The sequence below is a fragment of the Oryctolagus cuniculus genome, chromosome 18 (genome assembly GCF_964237555.1).
Source record: "Oryctolagus cuniculus chromosome 18, mOryCun1.1, whole genome shotgun sequence".
Classification (NCBI taxonomy): domain Eukaryota; kingdom Metazoa; phylum Chordata; class Mammalia; order Lagomorpha; family Leporidae; genus Oryctolagus; species Oryctolagus cuniculus.
In genome coordinates, this window is record NC_091449.1 from 26,610,297 (window position 1) to 26,635,067 (window position 24,771).

Genomic DNA, 24,771 nt, shown 5'->3' on the forward strand with positions numbered 1-24,771 from the left:
TTTGTTTAATCAAATGTCTCAAAAGAAATAATTTAATTAAAAAAGCCCCCAAAGGAAAAAAGTAAAATAAAAAAAAATCCTAAACACAATAATCTACTAAAAAATATTTTGCTTTGTCAGAAAGGCGTAGACCCAACATTTTCCCCATATTATCCTAAAGATAACTGCTCAACAGTTCGTGCAAAATGAAGACTTGGAGGAAAAGTGTAGAAAAGAAAGATACATCAAAGTAGAGAAATGTTGAGCCGTGCACACTACACGGTCCAAACTCCATCGTATTTGGAAACTAGATGCATTATTTTAGGTGTTCTACATTTGTGTAACTTCCCCAAAAATATGATTTATTTTTATTTCCCACGTGGCTTCTTCATGCTTTTCTCAGCCTGTCCATGTCCATCTGGCGACGCGGCGGCCCCCAGGGGGTGCGGCAAATGGTGTCAGTGCCCCAGCAGCAGCCGCAGGACCTTGTGCACAGCTAACAGGAGCAGGGACAGCAGCGGGTCTGTGGCGTAGCTCGGGCCGGTGCCTGCAGAGGGCGAGAAGACAGGCAAGGCTAACATCCCGACTCACGAGAACCCGGATTCACGAGAGCCTGGAGGCCCTGCGGGCAGGCAGGTGGACCTGGGGAGCCTGGGAGACTTCAGCACCTGGCTGAGGGCCGGCACCCGTGGCCGCTCTGGTCTAAGGCCAGAGCAGTTTGCTTTTCACAGCTCCCACTGCTATGGGAGGAACCCACTGCGGTCAGACAGAGGTGCCCCAGGCTGGGAGGGCCTGTGCTAGGCTGCAGTTCCAAAGCCCAAGTCATTCTCTTCCTTCCATAAAAGGACAATGGCTTCCCCAGCCCCCAGGGCTTGGTCACAAAGTGTCCTCAGCTTTGGAGACCCAGCTTCCTCCCCTCCTATGTGAAGATGCCATGATTGCACCCAGTTCCATCCTTGGTGGGTTCCCTGACTGCCCGCCGAGTTGGCACGGCTCAGCCCTGCCTCAGGTACCCTGATGTTGCTGCACCTGCATCTTTCCACAACAGTATTGTCAGTAAGTACCTCCCCATCCCCCAGCTGCTGTGGGAGCCCCGGCAGCACAGAGTGGGGGCGTCCTCAAGGACTCACCGTAGCTTCCTCTGAGCCACTCCCACTGTTGTCCAATGCAACTGCTAACCTGGGCCCCTGGGCAGACCACTGGGGCTAGAACAGCTGTGCCTTCATCCTGCCTCCCCTGGGCTACCTGCCCAGCTCCTCATCTGCCGTCAGGGTCTGCCCAGTCATGATCCAGATTCTCACCTGGCAAGTACACGCTCCCTGCAGGGTTAGGAGAGGAGCGAGCACAGAGTCACTGCACCTGCCCCTCGGAGCAGCCAAACCCTGGGGGGCATCACTGCTACTCGCTGACACTTAGGCACGGCGACAGAAGCGGGGTGCAGCCCTGCCCTGCTCACCTGTACACCTGGAAGCCTCTCTCCTCTGCCTGGGGCCCTCCAGCCTCAATCAACAGTGATTTGTGGACAAGGCTGGGCCGGCTCCCAGGCCATAGCAGAGAGCTGGATTGGAAGAGGAGCAGCCGGGACTAGAACTGGCGCCCAAATGGCATGCCCGTGCTCCAGGTGGAGGATTAACCTACTGCGCCACAGCGCTGACCCTTCCCTAATCACTTTGGCTCTGGCTATGAGTGTCCGGGTCAGAGTTCACATCTTGAGTGTTTCCTCCCTGTCTCCCCTTTACTAAAGGAGTTGACAAAGGATCCAGCGTGGAGCTCCAGGGTTCCGTGCGTCTGTCCATCTGGGGAAGCGCCGGCTGTGCCCAAACCTCTGAGCGGAAAGGGGCCTGCTGTGTGGGCCATCCACGGCTTGGGGTCTCCGAGCCCGATTCTGAAACCCTGCAGAGCAGCACGGGACAGGCCAGCCTGGCGCTTGCTGCCCTTCCCTTCAGGGTCTCATTTGTCAGAGTCATCAGTGCTGGCCCTCCTGCAGCTTGGCCCAGAGTGCCACTGTGCCTCAGGCCTTCAGCAGGAACAATCGCAGTGCAGGGGCTGTGCCAAGGACTCCGGTCCTCCTTCCCAGCTCCTCACTGGCTCGCATCCCTGGGGAGGCCAAGGAGTGGAAGCGGGGGTGGCCGGGTGCCTGGGTGGAATTCACCGAGGAGCAGGTTTTTGGAAAACAGGGATCTGGCCAGCAGAGCAGAGGGTGCTGTCGCCCAGGCATGCGGGACTCACGGGGCCAGAGCAGGCTGCGTGTCTCCCAGATCTCCTGGCTCACATCTTTATTCTCCTGCAGACCCTGGGTCTCAGGCAGGTGCAGGAGAGACAGAATGAACTCACGTGAGGCATGTAAAGGGACACACATGTGCACAGGATGCCAGGAGAAATGGCTCATGGGCTGGTGAGAATCCACCAGCCTGCCACTCTGTGCCCAGCCACGCTTGGAAGCCACAGGGCCAGGAGGCTGCAGTAGTGGTCTCCAGGGGACTGTGCCCATGGAGGGTACAGCCCAGGGTCTGTGGGGTCTCTGCTGGTGTCCAGCTGCCTGGGGGAGGGGGGCGGGCTTTGGGTGAAACTGCATTTCCCCCCCGGCCCAGTATTGCCTCACTGGTGGAGGTGAGGCAGTGGGCTGGCCCCAGAGAGAAGGGCTTCCCAGCCTAGCCCTGTCGCCAGCATGCTGTGTGACCATGGACAGCACTTCCCACCTCTCTGGGTCTGTGTCACACATGTCCATCAAATAGGGCTGTGCATGGCTCTGTAAAATTGGAGGCTGGTCTGTCCCACCAGGCTGGAGTTCAGACGAAGCAACACCATGGTGGTAGAAGCGCTATAAAAAACGGCCACAAAACCCTCTCTGCACCCCCAGCACCCACTTCCTACACCAACTCTGGGCTTGGCAACATGGCTTGCCTTGGCCAATGGCGTATTATCAGGTGTGAAGTAAGCATAGCCTGGACAAGTGCTTGTGCAGTGGGGCCTGGCCCCTCTGTTGTGGCTCCTGGGCCCACTGCTGTATGAACAAGCCTGGGCCAGCCCAGCTAAAACCCATGAGGTGCCCCAGCTGAGGTCCCCCAAACCAGCCAGCTCCCAATGGAAAGAGCCCACCCAAGGCCAGCATAACTGTCCAGCTGGGCAGTGCCCCCATCGCTGAGCCGCAGAATCGTGAGCTAAACTCATGGCTGTGGCGTCTCTCAGTGAGGATGACGGTCCCCTGTTACGCAGCAAAGCTTGCCAAGGCAGGCACACCAATAAAAGTGTCTGGCTGCCAGGCACGCAGGTGCTACAAGGAAGCGCCTGCCTGACTCCTTCTCTGGAAAGGGCTGGAGAAGAACCTAGTTAGGGGTGACTGTCAGGAGAACTTTACAAGCTACAAGAGGCAGAACAAGCTATCTCCTTCACCACTTATCTCAAGACAGCCTTGGGTCTTTGTTCCCAGGGTACGGGCCCTTTTGCTCCAATATTCATGGGACACACACACACTCCCTTTATGCTTCTCGCACGAATCAGGGCCGACCAAGGAAGAAGGCCCAGCAATGGTTTAGAGTTCGGGAGTCACATAGCCCAGGGCCAGGTGGTGCCTCCCTCAGTGACAGAGGTGGGCCATTCTCCAGCTCTTGCCTGTGGGACCCCCTGCACACTTGCTGCCCAAGCCACTGCTCACTGCTGCCTGGATCACTGTCTGGGTGACAGGTCCCTCCTCACCCTGACACCACACAGCAGGGCCCGGCACGGGGCACCCGGCTCAGCGGAGGTGGGATCTCCTCCCAAACCCCGTGGCCACTTTTCTTAGGTGGCATGGAGATACCTGTGCTCCTAGGGGCAGGAGGCTGGGCTGGCAGGTGGGCCGGCTGGCGTGGAGGCTGCTGTGTGGGCTGGAGGCAGTCTCTCCATCCCCTCTGTTCCTGGGAGTCCCAGGAGAACCCCAGCACACATGGTTTATCTGTCCAGGTGGAGCTGGCTGCCCCGGCTGCCTGGGAAGCCAGAGGAGCCCTCTAGTGGGAGAGGAGCTGACTCACCCTTCACACCACATGGGCATCGCCATTTGCCAACCGTTCTCAGAGGGATCACAGCTTCTTTGGCTCACGCTTAAGATGGTAATTAGCTGTTATCATTTTATCAATGACCGCAATTTTCATCATTTCAACAGGGGACAGAACGAGTGACACACAGGGGCCATTTAAAGGAGACCTCTGCAAAACACAGGGGCATACCCCTTCCCACCAAGGGCCCACCAAAGGCTCCAGCCCAAGTGGCTTCCGAGTGGGAAACTCCCTGTCCCTGTTGTCTGGTGGTGGAAAGTTCCAGAGCCATCCGGAAGCTGCAAGGTCCCGGATGCCTCGCGATGACAGAGGACGGGAAGCCTCATTCTCCCATCCTCTGTGTCCACACTCTGCCCACGCTGTCCACAGGCCAAGCCTGAGTTAGGCTCCTGCATACTCGGGCCTGGGTGTCCCTGGGCACAGAGTGCCTGGTCTGTGCGTAGAATGGAGAACTGAGGGACCACCCTGTATGCATCAGGCTCACAGGATGGGGACAGCCAGCCGGGTCAGCCTCTGCTCCCTGCCCACCATTCTGGGATCAGGACTGCTTCCCTGTGCCTCAGGTCGGGGGATGGCTGCTGCCCCTGCTATAGTCTGCAGCACTGGGCCTGGAAACAGCAGCCAGGGCCAGCCAGGCCCAGGGGCCTGCAAACAAGGGCTTGCCCAACTTGGGTCGCAGGCTGCTTAGTTTGTTTTTCCTTTTCAGGTTCAAGAAGAGTGAGAGAAATTCAGACGCATTGGAGGCCTGGTTCTGCACGGAGAAACAGACAACAGGCTGGATCTGGCTCTGGCTCTGGCAACCGGAGTTGGAGTTCGTTCTGAAGGGTGACACGGAATGCTTGGCCGGTGCCTGACTTGCTCTCTGCAGTGTCCCACAGCCAGAGATGAGCTGGACCAGAGACGAAGCCAGCCCACAGAGAGCTCGGACGAGGACAGGCCCTGCTGCATCCTGCGCCTTCAAAACCCATCCTCTGAGCGGTAGGAAAGTCAGAGAACCAGCCACGGCCTGGGGGGGGGGGTGTCTTTGCACTGGGGTGGGGGTGCGGTTCTGCGGCTAAGGAAGAGGTTAAGAGGGCCGCTCTCAGGCCGTAACGGGGCCCTTGAGGACATGGACATCATCTAGCCACAAGACAGGAGCAGCTGGGAGTGGACCGGCTCTTACACCTGCTCTGGGCTCCCAAGCGGCCTCAGCTGCACCCTGGGCACAGGCCCAAGGAAAAGGCCACCGTGCCCAGCTTCCCAGGGCCAGGGTGCACCGAGTTCCTCTGGGTTCAGCGGCTTGTGGAGGAGACAAGGAGAGGGCGTTCATCCCGGCCCCTCACTCTTCTCCCCAGCTTCCCACTCCCTGCTCCGCAGCCACAGAAGCCCCATCTTGCACAGAGCCCGCGAGACACAGAGAGGCCCTGTGGGCTGAGCGTGCCTTCCAGAAGGGTCTAGTTTGGATGCCTACATATTAAGTTTGGTTTTATTAAGAGATGGCATTTTCTTAGCTTTTTTATTTTTATTTTGTTTGAAAGGCAGAGAGAGAAGGGAGAGAGAGGGAAAGAGAGATCACCCATGTGCTAGTTCATTCCCCAAGTGCCCGCAACAGCCAGGGCTGGGCCAGGCCAATGCCAGGAGCCAGAACTCCGTCCAGGTGCCAGGGACCCAAGGACTTGAGCCATCACCTGCTGCCTCCCAGAGTGCACAGCAGCAGGAAGCTGGAGGCAGCAGCAGAGCTGCTATGGAGAGGATCTGGGGACCACCGTGCCAAATGCCCACCCCAGACTTGTAGTAATTACAAATTCTACCCCCAGGGGTGAAAACTGGGAGAGGCTTGCCCAACAGCGTGGCAGAACATCTACTGTCCTGGCTGCTGCCCAAAGCATGCTATCCTGGGTTCCCAGCCGTGGACTGCCGCATGGTGGCTCCTGGCAGGCGTCACCCCAGCCTGCCCTCCAGCCCCTCAGTGCCAGGTACTGCCCCTGTGCCTGCACGGCTGGGTCCCTTTTGCTCAGTCTGCCTCACTCACACCCATCACCCAGACCTGGCCCTCTGTAGGGGGCCCCCAGCCACCCCGGTGAGAAGCTTCTTCCCTGATGTGGGGACACAGGGCTTCCTGGTGGTCACCTGAGCCTGCCCTGTTCCCCTCCCCTCCACCTCCGTGGGCCCTGCAGCAAGGCCGGCTGTGCTCCAGTCCAGCCGCCGTGGAACGACAAGACACCACCTTGCAAGGAGCCAGCTTCCCTTGTTGACATTTTAATTAAAGCCTCTTCACGGATATTTATTCAAAGGGAGTCAGCAAGGAATAATTGAGCACTAACGGAATTTGTTTGGGTAGAATTAATTTCTGCCGTAAAATTAACGCGTGCTGGCAACTGGGGCAAGAACTTGGAGCAACTAACGCCGCTGGGTTTTGAAGGGAATAGAGATCTTTGACAGAAAAGTCAAGCGTGGGATTTGGAGCAGTGAGACAGCCGGTGAGTCGCGGGCCTGCCCGTCCTGTGCCGACTGTGCCCTGTGCACCTGTCCCGTCCTGCCCTATCCTGCTCACCTCCAGCCCCCTGGCAGCAGATCCCAGGTGCGAAAGAAGCTGTCCTTCCTGCAGGTGACATCATGTCCACTGGGGGTGATGCCTCCATGTCCACTCCCGGGATGGATGTGGGTAAAGGCCGGGGGGTGTGTGTCGCTGGCTGTTTTGGCCATTTCTTGCTGCACACTCCCTCCCTGCCACAGCCCAGTGACAGATGTGGCCTCCAGGGCACATCCCAGCCTTCGATGCCCACCTTCTCCTTCAGGTGCACCTGGGCGACTCTCCCTTAGGTGCAGAACCTTTGCCTGGTCCCCTCTGCCCGTAGGACAAAGCCACTGGCTCAGGGCCAGGCTGGCCTGCTCCCCAGGCCTCTCTGAGAACTGCCCTCTGCTGCCAGCTGTGTGCGCTGGGCCGAGGCGGACCCTGCAGAGTGGCTCCCCACTCCTTTGTCATTGGCTACATCTGAATGAGTATTGCCATTGCAGATAAAGAGTGGACAGGTTTTTTTTTTTTTTTTTTTTTTTTTTTTTTTGTACAAGAATAACCCCTAAACAGCAAGGGACACATTCCTGTTAAGATATTAGTGCTGGGGCTGGCATAGATATGAATGCCTGTGACTCTGGCATCCTATATGGGCCCAGGTTCAAGTCTAAGCTGTTCTGTTTAACCAGCTGTCTGCTAATGTGCCTGGGAAAGCAACAGAAGATGGCCCAACTGCTTGGGGCCCCTGTGGGAGACCCAGAAGAGGCTCCAGGCTCCTGGCTTCAGCCTGGCCCAACCCTGGCCATTGAGGCCATTTGGGGAATGAACCAGTGCATAGAAGCTCTCTCTCTTTCTCTCTCCCTCATTCCTTCTTTCCCTCACTCTCTGTGACTTTGCCTTTCAAATAAATAAAAAAACCTTAAAAAAAAAAAAGATGTTATTACCCTGTGTATCTGAAACCCAAGTGTAACCGGCCACCCTGGGTTTTGTTTGCCAAATTGGGCAGTCCTATCAGGGCCACACTCGTGTAAACCACACGGCCGGGACATGAACCCCGGCTGCGTGGCACCTGTCCCTTCCCGAGCCACCACACTCAGCCCTCTCAGGGTCAAGGTGGGGGGACTGACTTCCCCCAGCGCCTCAGCTGCACCCAGCCCCAGGCAGCTCCCAGGGGAGGGGGATGTCTGAGTGTTGCTCCCGGGCTTCCACATTCACCTGGCCCACCTTGTCGCCAGCTCCTCTCCAGCCTCTGTCTCTTCTCAAACGAGATCTGGCCCCATAGGACCCTCGGATGATGTCACCTCGGGAAAAGGGTAAAGGGGTCCTTTCTCTGTGGGCCGCCGGCAGTGGCGGCAGAGGGGCCACAGGCGGTCCCCAGGCAGGGAAGCTGGGGCTGCCTCCCTCGGTGCAGGCCCAGTCTTCACCTGGGGAACCCGACCCCATTCTGGGTTCCCTCACCCTTGAGGCTGCAGGCGCTAACTGTGTACCTGCCGCCAGGAGGCGCACTCAGCCCTTTATAAGAATCCTTCACCGGCTCGGTAGCCCTAGCAGGCAGTAGCCATTTCTCCTTTTCCAGGTCAGGTCCAGAGAGGTGTAGTGCATTGCCCAGAGTCACACAGCCGGTGGGAGGCAGAGGGTTATCTCCTGGGCTCCTTAGCTGGCAGGAAGCCTGCTGGACCACAGCCAGTGCATCACGGGTTGCTCACCTGCCGCATACTCCCTCAGTGCCCCAACAAAGCTCAGTGCACCAGCAAGCTGGACTCCCACATGGAGGCTGGGTTTGTCCATGTGCTTCTGCGCCAGGCTTTGCTTGCACTGTTCCCACTGCGACAGCGCTCCTTCCTTTCCTCTCTGGCTCTCCAGAGACCCTCCTCCTTTCTCCCACACTCCAAGTCCAGCCCAGAGACCCTTACAAGGTGACTCAGTCCCTCTGCTGTGCCTTCCTACTCCCACAACAGCTCTCCCCCGACCCCAGCAGGCCAGTCCCCAAGCCCCCAGCACTGAGCTGTGGCTGCCAGTCCCATGCAGAGTACACCACCCTCCCTTCAAGGCCTTCACCGCCCCAGGGTGAAGATCTAACCCTTCACCCACGCTTCCGTTCTAGCTCCATCACCCGTCTACACCGCTGCCCTGGTGCCTCCCATTCACCCAACCTGCCCATTCTCAATCTCTTTGGCTGTCTTAGATGCTGGGTTTTCCCGGCCCTGCCCTGAGACTCCCTTTGTCCCCTGTCCTCCAGAGCAAGTTCCATCTCCCATCTCCTGTGGGCTGTGTTTGGGCAGCCGTGGCTGTGATTAGCTTTTTTTTTTTTTTTTTTTAAGTTGTCTCCTGTGCTGGGGGCCGAGTCTGGGAGAGCAGAGCCCAGGACTGGCTCCGTTGCATGGATCCCCAACACCCAGCACTCTGCCTGCACCTGAGATCTTCCTGAACTGACTGAGCTGGTCACAGGGCACCAGACGCTGGGCCCTGGCCTCCCACACAGCATCCCATTTTCAATCTTCAAATCCAAGCCAGGGCTGGCAGCCTGGCTCTCGGGTCCTCTGGGAGAGCACGGGGCTGTCAGAGCGAGCGAGCTCTGACCTTCCACATGCCCGAGGCTCACTGCGTACCTCTCTCTAACGTTTGCTCAGAATCATTCCCTTGGTTCCAATCCCTCTTCCACTATGCTGCACACGGTTCTTTATAAGCCACTTCAAACTCCTCCCTTACACAGTGGCACACTCGCACATAAAGTATTTGAATGATTTTATATAACCTGAACATTGATATATAGATTATATATTCATATACAAGGGTACTTCAAAAGGTTCTTGGAGGAGGGCTGGCATTGTGGCACAGTGGATTAAGCCACCTACTGCAGTGCCGGTGTCCTATATCAGAGTGCCGGTTCGAGTCCTGGCTGCTCCAATTCTGATCCAGCTCCCTGCTAAGGCACCTGGGAAAGCAGCGGAGGATGGCCCAAATGCTTGGGCCCCTGCCACCCGCATAGGAGACCCAGATGGAGCACTTGGCTTTGGCTTGGCCCAGCCTCAGCCATTATGACCATTTGGGGAATGAACTAACAGATGGGTTCATCTTTCTCTCTCTCTCTCTCTCTCTCTGTGCGTGTGTCTACCTTTCTCTGTAACTCTGTCTTTCAAATAAATAAAATAAATCTTTTTTTAATAAAATAAATCTTAAAAATGATAAGTTCATTTTTGGCACAATTTTGAAATCTATGCATAATTTTTTGTAATCTGCCTTTTCCATGAGCTCTGGAAGACCCCTCACGCACACGCGTCCAGACGCTGTTGCTTGTTTTCAAATCTAGTAAAGGAGCAGAACCTCCTTCCCAAGCTAATCCCTGCATGCAACCCACTGATGAAAGCACCGGAAGCCAAATGGCTCGGGCTGGAGCTGAGGTCTAAGGGGCTCGCTGGGGCCCCTCCAGATACAAAACTCCCAGGATTTAGGGGCTCCGGAGTGCTGGGGGCCCGAGGGAACAGGCTGAGAGGCCCTGCCCCTCCAGGAAGTCCCCTGTGACAGCTCTGGGATTTAAACCCCAGCTGTCTATGGGCAGCTCCCCTCCCACTGGCGGTCATTCCCAGGTCGGGCCAGTAGGGGGCGCGCAGTCCCTGGCCCGCCCCACAAGGGCTGCTCAGTGTGTAGGTCCCAGCCTCAGCCTCAGCCTCAACCTCCGGAGCCAGGGTTGGCCAAGCAGAGGCAGGAACCACAGAGCCGGGACCCAGCAGCAGCTCTTTCCTGTTCCGATCTGCTTCCAGGTTCCACCTCGGTGCCACCTGGATCCTTTTCTGTGTCACCCTGAGGACTTTTCTTTGCAAGCACAATTTAAGCGAAAAGGTTAACGCATTGTACTGCCCAGGGAGAGTGCTCTGAGAATTCTGTAACACGCGCTTGTTAAGTAGAATTAGCACAGAGGCGCTGCCCAGATATGTCACGCATTAAAACATGACTCTGTAGAATAGAGCGCATTATGAATTACTGCCTTGTGTATTTTTTTTTGTTACATTAGTCTTTAATGCACCTACAGTTCTTCATCTGCCCACCTGCAGGTCTGATTTTTTTAAATGCCTGAAAAAATACAGCGACATTAACTTTTACATGGACGATAATCACCCGGCGTCCAGCCTGCAGAGGGGTTAGGGGAGCTGGGGACCGGCTGTGCCCATTGCCCTGCTCATCTCTCTGTCTGTGTACAACAGCCCAGGTGCTGAAGGCAGAACCACAAGATGGCATGGAACTTTGGGCCACGCTGCCGCCTGGGACTTTCCTCCCTAGAGCCACCTTCCTGGGAGACATGGCCCAGGTGTGCAGTCTTCAGGTGCTGGGGACTCCAGCCCTAAGCATGCTGAAGCCCTAATCCTCCCCCCGCCCCCGCAGGGGTTCACTTGTGTCCCCTACCCAGCCGTCTTTCCACCTGCTCATCGTCCTCTCTATCTCTCAGTCACCCATACAGCCATCTTCCGACCCACCCATTGGCTATTTTCCCACCCATTCTCAACCCACTCATTCTTCCGTCCACACATTCCTCCTTACTTCTGCCCATCTATCATCCACCCTCCCACCCACCACTCACCCTTCCCTCTGCTCCTGCCCTCCGCTCACTTCCCGGCTGCCTGTGTCTCACCCATGCACCTCACCACCCACCCAGACGTCTTTCCACCTGTAGTCACCCTCCTACTTGCCCCCCACCCCACAGTCCTCAGGGCAAAGCCAAATCTCCCCAGCCCCTCATAAGAGGCTGAACAGTGAATCCCTCATAACTTATTTTGTCTTTTGCTCCCCTTCTTTGAGTTCACTTCCCCAGATGGAGCAACCTGGCTCTCTCCTGCCCCAGGACTTTGGCACATGCCATTCCCTCTTCCTGGAAAAATCCTTCCCTAGCAAACTCTTAGCTATCTTCTAGATCATGGCTCAAGTCTCGCTTGCTCAAGGAACCCTTCCCTGACTGGGTCACACTCATAGCCTCTGGGTTTCTCCCGACTGCTTGATTGGTGCCTGTCCCTCCCTCTGTCAGATTCCCAGGATCTCACTGATCCTAGCCATACTGTGCCCTCCGTGCCTACAGCAGCTCTTGCTCTGTGGCCATTTGTTGAATGGATGAATGAATTAGTGCCAGGTGCAGTGAATGTGGGAGTGAGAGTCAGGTCTGCCCTCCAGGGGTGTCTGTCTCGGTGGGGTCCTCTGCCAGGTACTGACCCCAAGAGAGAAAAGAAAGGCCGGGTGCGCCAAGGCACCTCTGCATTCCCCTGACGACGCAGGGACCAAGAAGGCCGCTCCCAACCAGCCTGCCTGGGCTCCACCTTTCCCGAGAGCCTCCTGGGTGCCCTGGCTGAGCCCTGAGTCCGTCCTCAGAGCACCTTCTGCAAGGCCAGGCGGATGCTCTGGGCAGCCCCCGCCCCTTGGCTTGGGCCAGGCCAGACGCCAGCTGGCCAGGAACTCCCAGCCCCAGCTCAGACGGAGTCTGCCATGACGTCAGCCCTCCCTCCCCCCCGGGCTTATTAAAGATCCTTCTTCCAGGCCAAGTGGCATTTGTGCGAGAATCAATTGTAATAAAAGTCGCTAGAAGGGACTGACATTGCAGCTGGGTTTTCCTGGCTTAAAGAAAACCCAACTTCCTCCAGAGGAGAGCTGATGGGCAGTGTGCCAGGGGTCAGCAGAGGGAGGGGCTCTGGGTGGGAGAGGCGGGGCTGGGCAGACCACAGGCAGCCCACTCCCACTCCTGGCAGCTCCTGGGAGTTGCACCTTCCTCTCCCGAGTTCCTGGGTGCCAAGCAGCAGCCACACTGGCAGTCACTGGGCACAGCGAGGGGGATGGGCGGACTGTCAGCTTGAAAGGAGGGTGCAGGAGCAGGCGAGGAAGAGCCCGCAGCCCGCCCCAGCCTGCAACAATGGGCGTCCCCTCCCCACAAGGCACTGCGCTTCCCATGTCTCCCTCCTGGGCACAGGCCAGTGGAGGGGACTTCGGGAACCTCCTGTCCATTGGAGGCCTTCCTGGGAAGCCCTCTGGCTACTAGATGCCATGCAGCGCCTTCTTTCTGCCCCCCACCCCCACCCCACCCAGGGAACTGCACCTCTCCAGTCCCTCAGGGGCTGCCTGGCCGGCCTGGGCCCCTCCGCCTCCCCCAGCCATGGCCACCTGTACAACAAAGGCAGACCAGGCACAACCCAGGGGTGGCTTTCCCCAGGAGCAGAGTGGGCACTGCCAGGCCCCGGGGGCGCGCGTGCAAATGTGGGGATTTCATTGGCTGGTGGAACGAGAGGCAGAGAAGCTGTGCTCGCTCACCAGGGAGCCCCACCTGGCACCGTGCTGGGCCATTGCAACCTGATGGCATTGGCTGATCTGAAGCTCTGTCAGCATGTACTGATGGAGAGCAGTCCCCTGAGGGAAGGCTCAGTGGGGGGCACCCTGTTCACCCACTAAATGGGCCCGGGCAGGAAATGCCATTCCCAGGAATCACAAGAGCCAGCATCTACAGAAGCTAACGTCCTCCCAGGGATTATCTCCTCCCACCCTGGTTCATTTTCATGAGAGGACTGCTGGAAAAGCAGGAGCCGGAGCTAATGTTGGAAGCCAATGCTTGGGGGCCAGTGCTGTGGCTTGGGAAAGCAGTCCTTGGGCCCCTGCACCCACGTGGGAGACCCGGAGGAAGCTCCTGGCTCCCAGCTTCGGATCGGCACAGCCCCAGCCATTGCGGCCTATTGGGGAGTGAACCATCGGATGGAAAGGAAAACCTCTCTCTCTGCCTCTCCTCTCTCTGTGTAACTCTGACTTTCAAATAAATAATAATATATATATTATATATAATATAATATATAATATATATAAATAAATACATATATAAAAGAAGCCAATGCCTGTTAATCCAGCATCCCATATGGATAAAGGGGTATATGGGTGTGTATATATATATAAAATATAATATATTATATATAAATAAATATATATATATAAAAGAAGCCAATGCCTGTTAAGCCAGCATCCCATATGGGTGCCTGTTCGAGTCCCAGCGGCTCCACCTCCGATCCAGCTCCCAGCTAATGCCTCTGGGAATGAAGCAGAAGATGGCCCAAGTGCTCGGACCCCTGCACCCATGTGGGAGAGCTGGATGGAACTCCAGGCTCCTGGCTTCAGTGTGCCCCAGCCCTGGCCATTGCAGCCCTCTGGGAAGTGAACCAGCAGATGGAAGTTCTTGTTCTCTCTCCCTCTCCTCCTTTCTGTCACTCTGCCTTTCAAATAAATAAAATAAATCTTGAAATAAAACAAGCAGGTGCCTGCCCTGAGTGTCCTCGGACTTCCTGTCTGGTGCTATGACTGCTTACTCCTCACACCTGCCACTCCATGGCCAGGATGGGATGCAGCAGAGCCTTGCTGACACAGGTACCGGGGCGTGGCCCTCCAGAACCGTGAGCGCACCAGCCCCCGCTCTCTTCCTAAGTGGCCCACCCCAGGCATTTTGTAACGGTCTTGAAAAGCTGTCACCTCCACTCCCCACTGGGTGTCAGGTGTCCAACTGGGTGCTCTTAGGAGGTGCCCTGTTGACAACTGGCCGTCACGGGCTGCTGAGGGGTCCCTGGCAAGCTGGTCACTTTGGAGTGGAACAGAGTAGGGCTGGTGGGGGAGGGGGGAGAGAAGGTGCAGGAAGGGGTGGGGGAAAGCCTTCTGAAACATCCCCTTAGACTCCTCATTTCCTGCTAATACCAGCCTCCCCCCAAAAAAAACTTTCTTCTTAAATCAGAAACCAGAGGCAACTGAAGCCAGCGGAAGTCGCTGGGTGGTAATGACGGAACAACAAGCCACCCTTCCCAGGAGCGCCCCCTGTCGGCCACTGCCACCAGAACAGCTTTGCAAGGGCCGGCTTGTAGTGGACAGGTGTGGAAGAAGCCACCGGAGCACAGCCCATCATGCTCCGGCTGGCTGCAGAGGGCGCCGCCGTCCTGAGCTCCCCCTCCTGCACCTGCTTCTGTCGCTGGCTGATCAACAGCAGCTAAACGCGACCCCAGAGGAGGTCAAATGGGGTCATACATCTTGGTATTCATAGCGCATTTTCTCTGAGAGCACTGAAGCCAGGAGAAGTGGGTTTGTTTCCCCAGAAGCAGCACCGGGGAGGCGGGCTTGGCAGCGTCCTAAAGCGTAGGTGGCACCGGGGACTCCCGGGGGCTGGACCTGTGCGCTGCTGCTGCCCAGGGTTCCCGTAGACCTTACGTAAGACAAAGCAAACCTTCTGCCTCTTGGGCTGTGGCTTTCTGAGAAGGGCCTGAGAACACTCAGCAAAGCCGGGGGGAACAACAAAAGATGATCCATTTTTTCCACCTGTGCTGCAAAAAAGTCTGAAAACCACGCTGGTGTCTCCCATGAAGCCCAGGGGTTTAGGCCATAGCTGAGCCCTCGCCACTGTTCCCACGGAGCAGAACTAATCAATATCACATCACAAAGCACTCAACCTCGCTCATCCCCACGGACACTTGGGGAATCCTTAATTCACAGATCCGCGTGTTTAATGAGGAGGCCCAGCTTCGTGGGCCCAGCTCGCCGCAACATTTAGGAAGCCTGGCCCTCGGCACCTCTCTTTCCAGCTGGGGTTACAAGCAGAACAGGGGGCTGTGTCTCTGGGGTGCCGGTGGGGAGAGGGTGGAGCTGAAGTGAGCTGGGGCACACAGTAAGTGCTCAGTGAAATGCAAGTATTATTTACCATGATTCTAACCCAGGGGCAGCTCTTTTGTCCTTAATTTGGGATTTTTCAAACTGAAAGGAAGTGACTAGCCAGAGACTGGAAAGAGAACGCCCCACTTGCTGTCACTGTCCCTGTCCACGGGGCACAGGGTGGGAGGGGAGGTCTCGAGGAGCTTTCCTGGGACTCACATGAGAGTGGACAGTACTAGCCACAGGTGTCTTCCCCAAGTCTGCAATCACACACTGCCTACAGGAAGCCTTCCCTGGTTGCTTCAACTGGGTCAGGGAGATCCCCATGGGGATTCCCTTTAACACAGACAATTCTGTTCCAGAGCTTGCTGGATGGCTGGATTCCCCTAGGCCTGGGCCCATGGCTGCCATCCATGGTTGCCGCTCATGGGGAGCGTGGGGGTGAGCCCCGGTAAGGGTGCGGAGGGAGAGGGAGCCAGGCAGTCGACCATTGCCACTGTCAGGGAGAATGCAGGCAGCTCCTGCCAGCTGCAAGGCTCAGTTATTTCCTTCCTCCATCCCTTCCTCTCCTCTGTCTGGTCTGGAGGCTCAGGGAGCTGCCCTCTCTCTTCTCTGGGACATCTTTGGCCAGATTTATTTTCTCCTTGATTATGACTCCCATGGCACCTCAGCACTTGGAGGAAGAGTGGAGTGTTTAAGGGGTTTGACCCCCACGGGCCCAGGGAGATGGGCAGACCAGGGGTGAAGCCCTCCACAACCTGCTGGGGACCTGCAGGCCCCGGCCCAGCAGGTGTGACTGGACACCGTGTGGGCAGCATCACGGTCTGCTAGGGTTGTGCCGGCACCACTTCCCCGGCTTTGTCATCCACCCCGGGGCGCAGGTCGAGATGCAGCGAGTGTCTTCACCTTGCCCACAGCCCCCTTTGGTCACGGTTTATGGTTGCCATGGCGACGCCCAAGGATGCTCCCCCTTCATGGTTCCCAGCAGCCGTCACACCCATGGCCTTGGCTGTCTTTCTCTCATTAATAACTGAAATATGGAGAACCAGTTGTCCATGTGGGTACCGGGCAGCAGTCTACCACACCCAGCTGTCGCCCTGTGGCGGCCACGGTGCCTGTCTTTGGAGCCAGAGCCCCCAGGCTCACTGGAGGCTCACACGGCACAGGTCTGGTCCTGAGGTCTCTTTGCTGGGGAACCTCTTGCCAACACATGAGCTGTTCAGTTGCAAACTGGATGCACGCCGCTGCAGTGTCTTTCCAGGTTAGAAGTGTTTGGAAGATATTTCTTCATATTCTTTCTTTCTCTCTCTCTCTCTCCCTCCCTCCCTCTCCCTGAAACGGCAACCAGCAACAAAGTGTTCGTGAAAAATGGGTCAGCGTTCAGATTAATTAGGAGCCGGATTCACGGACATGGCGAGGAAGACGCCCAGCCTCCCTCGCCGGCTGTGCTTGGCTAATCCAGCCCATGTTTATTTTTAAGCACAAATACCAAAATGTCTCTTGACAAATGAGACGTGAAACGAATGAGTTTTTGCACATAAACTTTTAGTGCAAATATGTATTTGGCTGGGTTGGGCACATATGGGGCCTGGGCTGGCTGCCTGGCTGCAGCCGTAGCTCAAAGAGGAAGGTGAGAGCGACGCTTGCTCTGTCCTTTCTGGCACGGGCAGAGCAGTCCCCTGAACAGACACAGGCTTGCTGTCACTGTCACTGCCATCCTGGGGCTGGGACCACTGCCGAAATCACCAGTCTGACACAGCCACAGTGCTCCTCCCAGGCCAGGGATGAGCTCCCCCCCCATCCTCCATCCGCCCTGCTCTGCTCTGCTCCAAGGCCCTGGAGGCCCACCTGTAAAGCCTGCATCGCCTGGTGCCCTTGGCTCCAGGAGGGTTTTGCCAACTGGAAGCCCTGGGAGAAGAACGGCAGACAGGAGGAGCGTGAGGGCCTTGCTGGGGCACCGTGTGCTGGCTGTGTCCCTCCCCTGTGGCCATCTCTCCTCTCAGGCAGCTCTGTCACACCGCTCTTCTCTCGGAGTTGCAACCCTGGGGACCTGCAGCCTCCCCTGTGCCCTCTGTCCATGCCCCTGGGGGCCCCTGAGTGCCGGTGATGGCTGCCTCTGCCAGCACCCTAGCTGAGACTCCCTATAGCTACAAGTGTCCCTCCACCCAGACACGGAAGTCCCTTCTGACCCCCTTGCCACCAAGCTGCTGAGAATGGTGAAATGCAGGTGCCAGGCCGCCTCTCCAGCAACCGGCTGGCCTGCTGCCTCCAGGGAGGCTGGGTAGCACCCAGCACCAGCAGCTGAGCTTGGGGCACTGCTGGGCAACACAGCACTAGCAAGCAGTTATTACAGCCCACAGCCCGGGTGGTCTGAAGCAGCCGAGCTGAGATGGGCCACTGGCCTGGACGTGGTCCCCTCCTTGGGATCGGGGCTGTGCAGTGTGTTTGTGGACCAGCGGTTGTGGAATCCACTCCTTGTGCAGAGTGGGACACACAGGTGCTCACAGCAAAGGGACCCTCCTACAGGGCAGGAGGGGCTGCAGCTTTCTTGACCTCTTAGCTGAAGGCCCACATTCTGGGTCTTCCAGAAGGGAGCAGGAGAGAAACTCGGGGTTCTTGCTCAGGTGTCTACACTGTTCCTGGCTTGTTCAGGAGCTGGCAAGGCCCAGAGGGTGGCAGAGACTCCAGGAGCCACTGCATCCCTATCCCAGAGGTACTGCCCTGTGAGTTTGCTGGCTCCCCGTTGGCACTACTTCAGCTCCAGGGAAGGCAGAGAGAAGCTGCCAGCCCAGGCTGCCGCCCTGACCTACGCAGACATTAGCATTCTGTCCTGAGGCTGGAAGGAGCCCAAGGCCCCACTCCTGGGATGGCCCTGGACACTATGCCACCAGAATTGAGCTGACATAAAGACCCCTTATCTTCCAGGAAGGAAGGCACTGTCCACCCCACCTTCCATGGATGGGATCCCTGCTATGTGGGTGACAGGCCCTGGAGCGCCCCCACTCTCTCTTCCTCAGACCCTTGTAGCTAGGCCAGGCAGTCAGACCAGTCTTGGTTGAGCTCAGGGGTCAGGCTTTGGCCAGGGGAAGAGAGACATTCAAGCAGGAATGAGCTATGATCTTGAACTTATCACCATTCTGTGGGCACTACCAAGTTCACTCTTCAAGATCTCGTTCCTGGGGGCTGGCATTGTGGAACAGTGGGTGAAGCTGCTGCTTGCGGTGCTGGCATCCCATACAGGCACCAGCTCAAGTCCCGGCTACTCCACTTCCCATCCAGCTGCCTGCTAATGGGCCTGGGAAAGCAGCAGCAGACGGCCCAAGTGCTTGGGCCCCTGCACCCATGTGGGAGACCTGGATTGAGTTTCAGGCTCCTGGCTTCAGCCTGGCGCAGCCATAGCTGTTATGACCATTTGGGGAGTGAATCAACAGAAGGAAGATCTCTCTGTCTTTCCCTCTCTCTGTAACTCTGCCTTTGAAATAAACAAATCTTTTGAAAAACAAAGATCTCTTTCCTTTGGTACATCCTTGACCAAAGCCTCTGCCCAATCCTGTAGTCTCCAATTGCCATTCTTTGGTTTGGCCTGCAACAGCCAGCCTTAACTTTATCTCCTTCATCCCCTCCTCTGCAGCCAGAATAACTCATGGCTATAGCGATAACAATGAGCCTACATGCACAGCAATACCACGCTCCCTCTGAGGTCAGGGATTACCCTGTTTTACAGATGGCTCAGAGAGGTTAAGCCACTTGCCTGGAGTCACACAGCCAGCAAGCTGCTGGAGGTACAACTCACATTTAGCCTCTGCCTTCCAAATCCTGCTCACAACCTGGGGAGCAGCTGGGGGCGTATCTCAGCCTGTGCAGCACAGAGCCCAAAGGTTCGCAGTGGGAGGGTCTTCTCCCCAACTAGCATCAGCTAAGTCAGTCACTCTAGAAGTCAGTCAGCACTTCTCCAGCCTCTTACTGGGTGCTGGACAGAGAGGGCTCACTCCTCCAGTGCTCCACGCTCCCTTTCCACTGCCAAGAGCTGCAATGGGAAAGCAGCTGCCAGGCCCAGGGGGCCTTGTACCTAGGGCCAGCCACGAGACCGCAGATGAGGCAGAAGCAATCTCTCCCATGCCTTGTCCTGGCCTGCAAACAGCAACCGCGCCCTCCTCCCTTCTCTGCCAGAATGCCGAGCAGCGTCCTTCCCACTCGCCCAAGAATGAGATGGACTTGGGGCCTCTCCCAGTGCAAAGAAAGGGGCTGATCCTTATACACAACGCATGCCTTTGAAAAGGGTCGGGAACCTCTTCTCTGCCAAAGGCCACTTGGACCTTTAGAACATCACCTGCTGGACGTACAAAGTTACCAACGTAAAAAATGAGCCTGCTAGAATTTTGAATTCTGCCTGTGGTTGCCGTCTGTGATTTTCCGGGCCTTCTACAACCTGCGGGTGGGATTCCCCCTCCCCACCCCGCCCCGCCCCATCCCTGTCTTAGGCAGGAGGGCTTCATTTTCTGGGGGAACTGGGCCCAGAAGGGCTGCTTCCACGCCTTGTCTCTCCGAGTGACTCTGGAAGCCACTTGCCGAATGAAGTCTCTTAACGACTGCATGCAATGCAGCCCCTGCACTCTCCAGCACAGGACTGATGTGAGCAAGAAATAATACATTTGTCTTGTGCCCATCCACCGCCATTCTGAGGTTTATCTGCCACAGCATCTAGGGCTAACCCAGCAGGTGGAAAGCTGCAAGCCAGGAGGAGGTTGACCCTCCACGTTCCAGCTGCTACGCCACCCCCCCCCCCCACCGTAGCCTGGAGGGGAGTCTTGGGGGGTCCATGTGTGCAGCTGAAGAGAGAAGGGGCCTACAGACCCTGAGATGCACTAGGGGGTCCCCAAAGCAGGTGTAATTGAGGGAAAGACAAGTGCTGTGCAAGACAGACAGGCGGTCCCAACTGTTTCCCTGCTTGGAGCATCACAGGAGACCAGGCATGGGGCTCAGGGAAGGAGTGACTTGAACTCAGGCCCTGCAGTGAAGGTAGGAGGACAGCCCACCTCCTTTAGGGAGCAGGGAACGCCTCAGGAGGAGGGGCACAGGAGCAGTAGGCCTGTCTACCCTCCCCGCACCCCACTAAGGCTGGATGCCCCTCCTGTTTGGGAGTGTCTGTCCCGGCAGTCAGTGGGGTCTCCTCTCCTGCTGCTGGCACATCGCACTCATCAGCTCGCCTCTGGGGACACGAGGCTTTAACCTTCGCGGGTCTTCCCCACCATGGCACAGGGCTCCCTCCCTAACACCCCGTGCCCCGCAGCGGCCCAAGGGGCGCTGGAGCAGTGACGGACAGCAGGGTGCAGGGCCGCGCCTGGGATCATCCCACCTCAACCACAGTCAGAGGCTCAGACACGGCCACCCACGCCGGCGCGGAGGCAGTCTGGTCAATCCACGTGAGCAGCACGGAGAACAACAGGGCCCAGATCTCAATCGCGCTCTCCCTCGCGCTCTCAAGCAGGAGCGAGCGCCCTGGCGCGGGGACAGCCCCTCTCCAGGCTCAGACTCGCGAAACCGGTCTGGCCATCGCCGCCGAGGCTGGCGCGTCCCGGGTCCAGACTTCCAAACCCAGGCCAGGGCGCGGCACTCGGAGGCCGCCCGGACACTCACAAACAACCCGTCGCGAACGCGAAAGACGGCGCAACCGGGGCGGGGGAAGCGCCCGGCAAGCGCGCACGCTAACCACCGCGAGGCGGCACTCTCCGGTCCCGCGCGTCCTCCCGCAGCCACCGCCCTCCCGCGCGCCTGCGCGCCCCTCGGCGCGCCCGCCCTTACCCGAACCGTGCCGCTGGCGCAGAAGGACAGCCTGGCCGGGTGGCAGCGACGCCGACGAAGCAGCAGCCGTGGCCGCGACGGTGGTGGCGGCCGTGTGGGCCGCGGAGGCGACGGCGGCCTCGGGGACTCTGGGCCCGGGGGCGGCGGCAGGGCTCCCGGGCGGCGGGCTCTTGTCGCCGCGACTGGGCTCCGAGGTGGTGCGGCCCGCGGCGCCCGCGGCGTTGGCGTTGGCGTTGGCTGCGCCGGGGGAGCCGTGGCGTCGCGGGCCGCTGCTTTGGATGTGGGACACGGCCTCGGCGGCCTGCATGTGGGGCGGCGCGAAGCGCGAGAGCACGCGCAGCAGCGCCTGGGCCTTGTGCTCCTGCGTGTCGTCGTCGCTGTAGTCGGACACGCGGCACTCATACACGCCCTCGTCCTGCAGCCGGACGGCCGATAGCCGGAGCCGGTGCGAGATGTCGTTGCCTTGGACGCGCACCGTCTGCAAGAGAGCGGGGTTAGCAGCCCGGCGGGGCAGGTCCCGAGGCCTGCCCTCGCCACCCGCGCGTCTCGCTGGCGCATCCCAACCCTCCCCGGGCGGGTTTCTGTACCGTCACCCGGACCTCCGCAGGGGCGTGGGGGCTCCCAACCCTGCTTGCATAAGGGCCGGCCCTGCCCCTTTGCACTACGTCCCCAAGGTCCTCATCGTAACCAAACGCCTCATTTTGCACCTCCGCCCCCACAAACCTACGTTGCCTAGGCAAGGCAGACCCACCCCTCCTCCCTCCTTCAAGGGCTGCCTGTTCACTGACAGCCCCGCGCCGTTCCCGCAGCGACGCGCTCCAGCGGAGCCATTCGCCCATGTGTGCCCCTCCACCCCTTCGCTGGCGTCCCTCTTATCTAGAACCTCAGGCTCTGGGGTCGTATCCCAAGGACAGCCGGCCTGCCCTGGGCAAACGCCTGCCCCCTGGTCCCCATCCTTCACAGCTAACTCGCCCTCCCGAGAAGACAGTCGATGCCACGGCTCTACCTGACCCCCTGGTGCCTGTTATGAACTCGCCTTGCCGAGCCCGATCGCCTGCAGCCGGCCACAAAGCGCTCCTCCGCCTGCGGCCTGGCGGAGACGCGGGGGAGGACCGGTTTTGTGGTCTTCCCGGAGCACCCGGGGAGCCCTCACCTCTGCAGCGAGCCGACGAGGAGGCCCTCGGCGTCTGAGGCTGCCACGCTCCAGCCGAGAAAGCTTGGGCGCAGCTCCTCCCAGAGTTATGAAACCCGAGACCCGGGCCCCGCGCATCCTAGCAAGCCTGCCCGCTACCATAACTCCCCCGTGAGCCCACAGCACGCCGTGCCCACACCTGCAAGCCGGTGGGAGACGAGAGCTGCAGCGAAGGGGGCCGCGGAGCGCGCGTGCCCGGCGGGGAGCCGGGGCACGGGTCGCGGCGAGGGCGACAGTCGCGCGCTCGAGCGCGCGCGCCAAGAACTGCAAGCAGTGCCAGGTAGCAAGCACCCAGGAGCAAACAGCGGACGCGCGGGAGTTTTACAGGTGAGCGCCAAGCTGAGTTCCGGGACTTGGGCCTCGGATTCTTGATTTACACAAAAGAGAACCCGAGCCCGCTGCTGGCGACAGATGGCGCCGCGAAACGCCAGGCAGCCAACAAAGCGCGGCTGCGAGCTCTGCCCTACGCGGCGCGGCAGCCGAGGCTTTCTAAAGGGGAGGGAGCTGCGGGGCACGCGGCGGCCAGAAGGGGTCTCCCGCGGGCCGCGCTGGGCTCCACACTTACGCTGATTTTAGTTGCATCCTTATTTGTTACCTGGAACGCAAAGAGGAAGAGACAGACATTAGACCCGCGGCCTTCGGCTCGGGACCCTGCACGCGCGCCTGGGACCCAAAGTCACCGGGGTGTGGCGGGGATTCCAGGAGTGGATCCGCGAGGAAGCGGGGTCTGGAGCTAGTTTGGCATGGGACCGAAGGGCTGCCGTAGCGCGCCGGCTTAAGAGCGAGGTTGGCCGCCCGCCAGGGTGGGAGGGAGGGCGCATCTCCCTCGTCCGGTTCCTCCAAACCCTCCGTGTAAGTTGGAGCCGTGAAACACTGGATGGGCTGGCCGGTGTGTGTGGACCGACCCAGTAGGGACAGGAGCAGTAATTCTAGAAGGAAGCCTGGGGAGAATGTAGGTAGGTGCGCAGGTAGGTGCAGGTGTAGGTGTGCGTTAGACTGCGTAGGACAGCGCGGCTTAGGAGGCAGACGGGGAACGTGGGCCGCCTTCCGCGCCAGGCAGGCCGCCCCGCTGAGCCCCGGGGCGCTGGAGGTGACCTGCCGCCTTCCCTGCACACGATTCTCTGCGGGCCTCTGGAACGCAGCCCGGAGGAGCTTAACTCGTTGGCCCTGTGCCCTGGGAACCTCACAGTGGCAGAGGGCAGGCACTAAGGGGTCTGCCTTCATCACTCAGCACCCGTTAGACGCCTGCAGCTCGCAAGGCGGGAGAGCCCGGTGAGGTGTGGCTCTTTAGAGGCTAGGAGGGATCGGCGTTCCGAGAGGTTGCGGGAGAAGGGAAACTGTGCAAAGCACTGGCAGGATGCAGGGGGGCGGGTAACAACGGCTGACTCGGAAGGTGCGGGGGTGGGGTGGACTCTGTCGCACCACCGGGCGGCGCCCCGCCTGCACCAGCCCCGGTGCCGGCCTCCTCGGGTCACCCTGGCAGCCTCCACCCCCACCCCCGGCCCGAGCCCGCGAGCGAGACGCCGCGGGGGCGGCCAGTTACCTTGCTCCGGGCGCCGGGCACGCTGAGCGCCAGCTCGTGCAGCAGCTCCCGGGGCGGCTCCTTGAGGTACCACCACTGAATCTCCAGCGAATACGAGGTGGCTCCGCTAGCCCGGAACGCGCAGGGCATCTCGATGTCGTCTCCCTCCCGTACCGTCACATCTTTGGGGACTTCAGTGAATGTAGCTGGGGGCGGGGGGGAGGCGTGACCAGCTGGAGGGCGGGGGGCTGGGGCAACCCGAGGCGCGGCGGCCGGTCTGGAGCTCGCTGGCCTGGTGCCGCCCACACCCCCGCAGCTGCTCCGTGGCGCACGACCGGCGGCGCTTGGAAAGTTCGGTCGAGCAGCTGCGGGGCGGCAGCAAGCACCGGCCACCGGCCACAGACTGCCTCCCTCCGGAGCAGGCGGGGCGGCTCACGCCTCTCTCCCGCTCTGGGCCGCACCCCCCAAGCCAGGCTGGGGCGCGCCGGCTCCCGCTCCCAGCAGGCCTACTCGCCGCAGCCCGAGCCCGCCGGACTCCGAAGGCGGCGGGGGCGGGCGCTGCAGCGACCCTTCGCGGCTCTCCTCCCCTACCCCTCCGAGCCCCGGCTGCACACTGCCGGTTGCTGCAGAAACCGTCCCCGTCTCTTCCTCCTCCGCGGCGGCCCGGGCAAGGCTGGCTCCAGCGGCCCCCGGCGAGAACACCCCGAGCCCACCGCGGCAGCAAAGTTCCCGCGCTCACCGTCGGCCACGAAGAGCAGCAGGGCGTGCAGCAGGAGAGGCGGCAGGTATCCGAGGGCGCCGCGCCGGTTCCGATGTTCCATCTCCCGCGGGGGGCGCGGCGGCAGCGGGGGCCCGGGCGCGGAGAGGCGGCGGTGGCAGCAGCGTGGGCTCGGCTCCGGCTCCGGCTCGGGCTAGGACGCCTCGGAGCCTGCCATGGCCCCGCGCGGCGCCCCCTCCCCTGGCCGCCGGCGGCCGCCAATCAGCCCCGCTCCCTCGCCGGCTTGCCCGGCGCGGCTCCGGCGGGGGGCGCTGCGCGGGATGTGCGGGAGGCGAGGTCCCGCCGGGAGGCTCGCGGCGATCCGGCAGTGCCTCTCTTGGTCTGGGC

At 59.4% G+C, this 24,771-nt stretch overlaps 1 protein-coding gene across 3 annotated transcripts; it reads right to left on the reverse strand.

The window, feature by feature from the left end:
* Window positions 1–373: 373 nt before the first annotated feature.
* VSTM2B (V-set and transmembrane domain containing 2B) lies at window positions 374–24,539 on the reverse strand. 3 transcript variants are annotated; one of them, XM_017350638.3, is made up of 5 exons: window positions 24,406–24,539; window positions 23,688–23,872; window positions 22,710–22,739; window positions 20,953–21,430; window positions 374–526 (listed from the first exon to the last, which is right to left on the reverse strand). In XM_017350638.3, the coding sequence occupies exons 1-5, from the start codon at window positions 24,485–24,487 to the stop codon at window positions 438–440; spliced, it is 864 nt and encodes a 287-aa protein (XP_017206127.2). In that variant the 5' UTR covers window positions 24,488–24,539; the 3' UTR covers window positions 374–437. The 3 variants fall into 3 exon arrangements, with proteins under 3 accessions (XP_017206127.2, XP_051689352.1, XP_051689353.1); XM_051833392.2 differs by lacking the exon at window positions 22,710–22,739; XM_051833393.2 differs by lacking the exons at window positions 22,710–22,739; window positions 23,688–23,872; window positions 24,406–24,539 and adding an exon at window positions 22,106–22,694.
* Window positions 24,540–24,771: the final 232 nt, after the last annotated feature.

Bases quoted from the DNA above. Each gene is read 5' to 3' on its own strand.
- VSTM2B (XM_017350638.3), bottom strand. From the start codon at position 24,487: ATGGAACATCGGAACCGGCGCGGCGCCCTCGGATACCTGCCGCCTCTC. The intron at 22,740-23,687 runs GTAACTGGCCGC...TTTGCGTTCCAG, and splicing joins TGCCCGGCGCCCGGAGCAAG to GTAACAAATAAGGATGCAAC. The intron at 21,431-22,709 runs GTAAGTGTGGAG...GCTCTCTTGCAG, and splicing joins AGGATGCAACTAAAATCAGC to ACGGTGCGCGTCCAAGGCAA.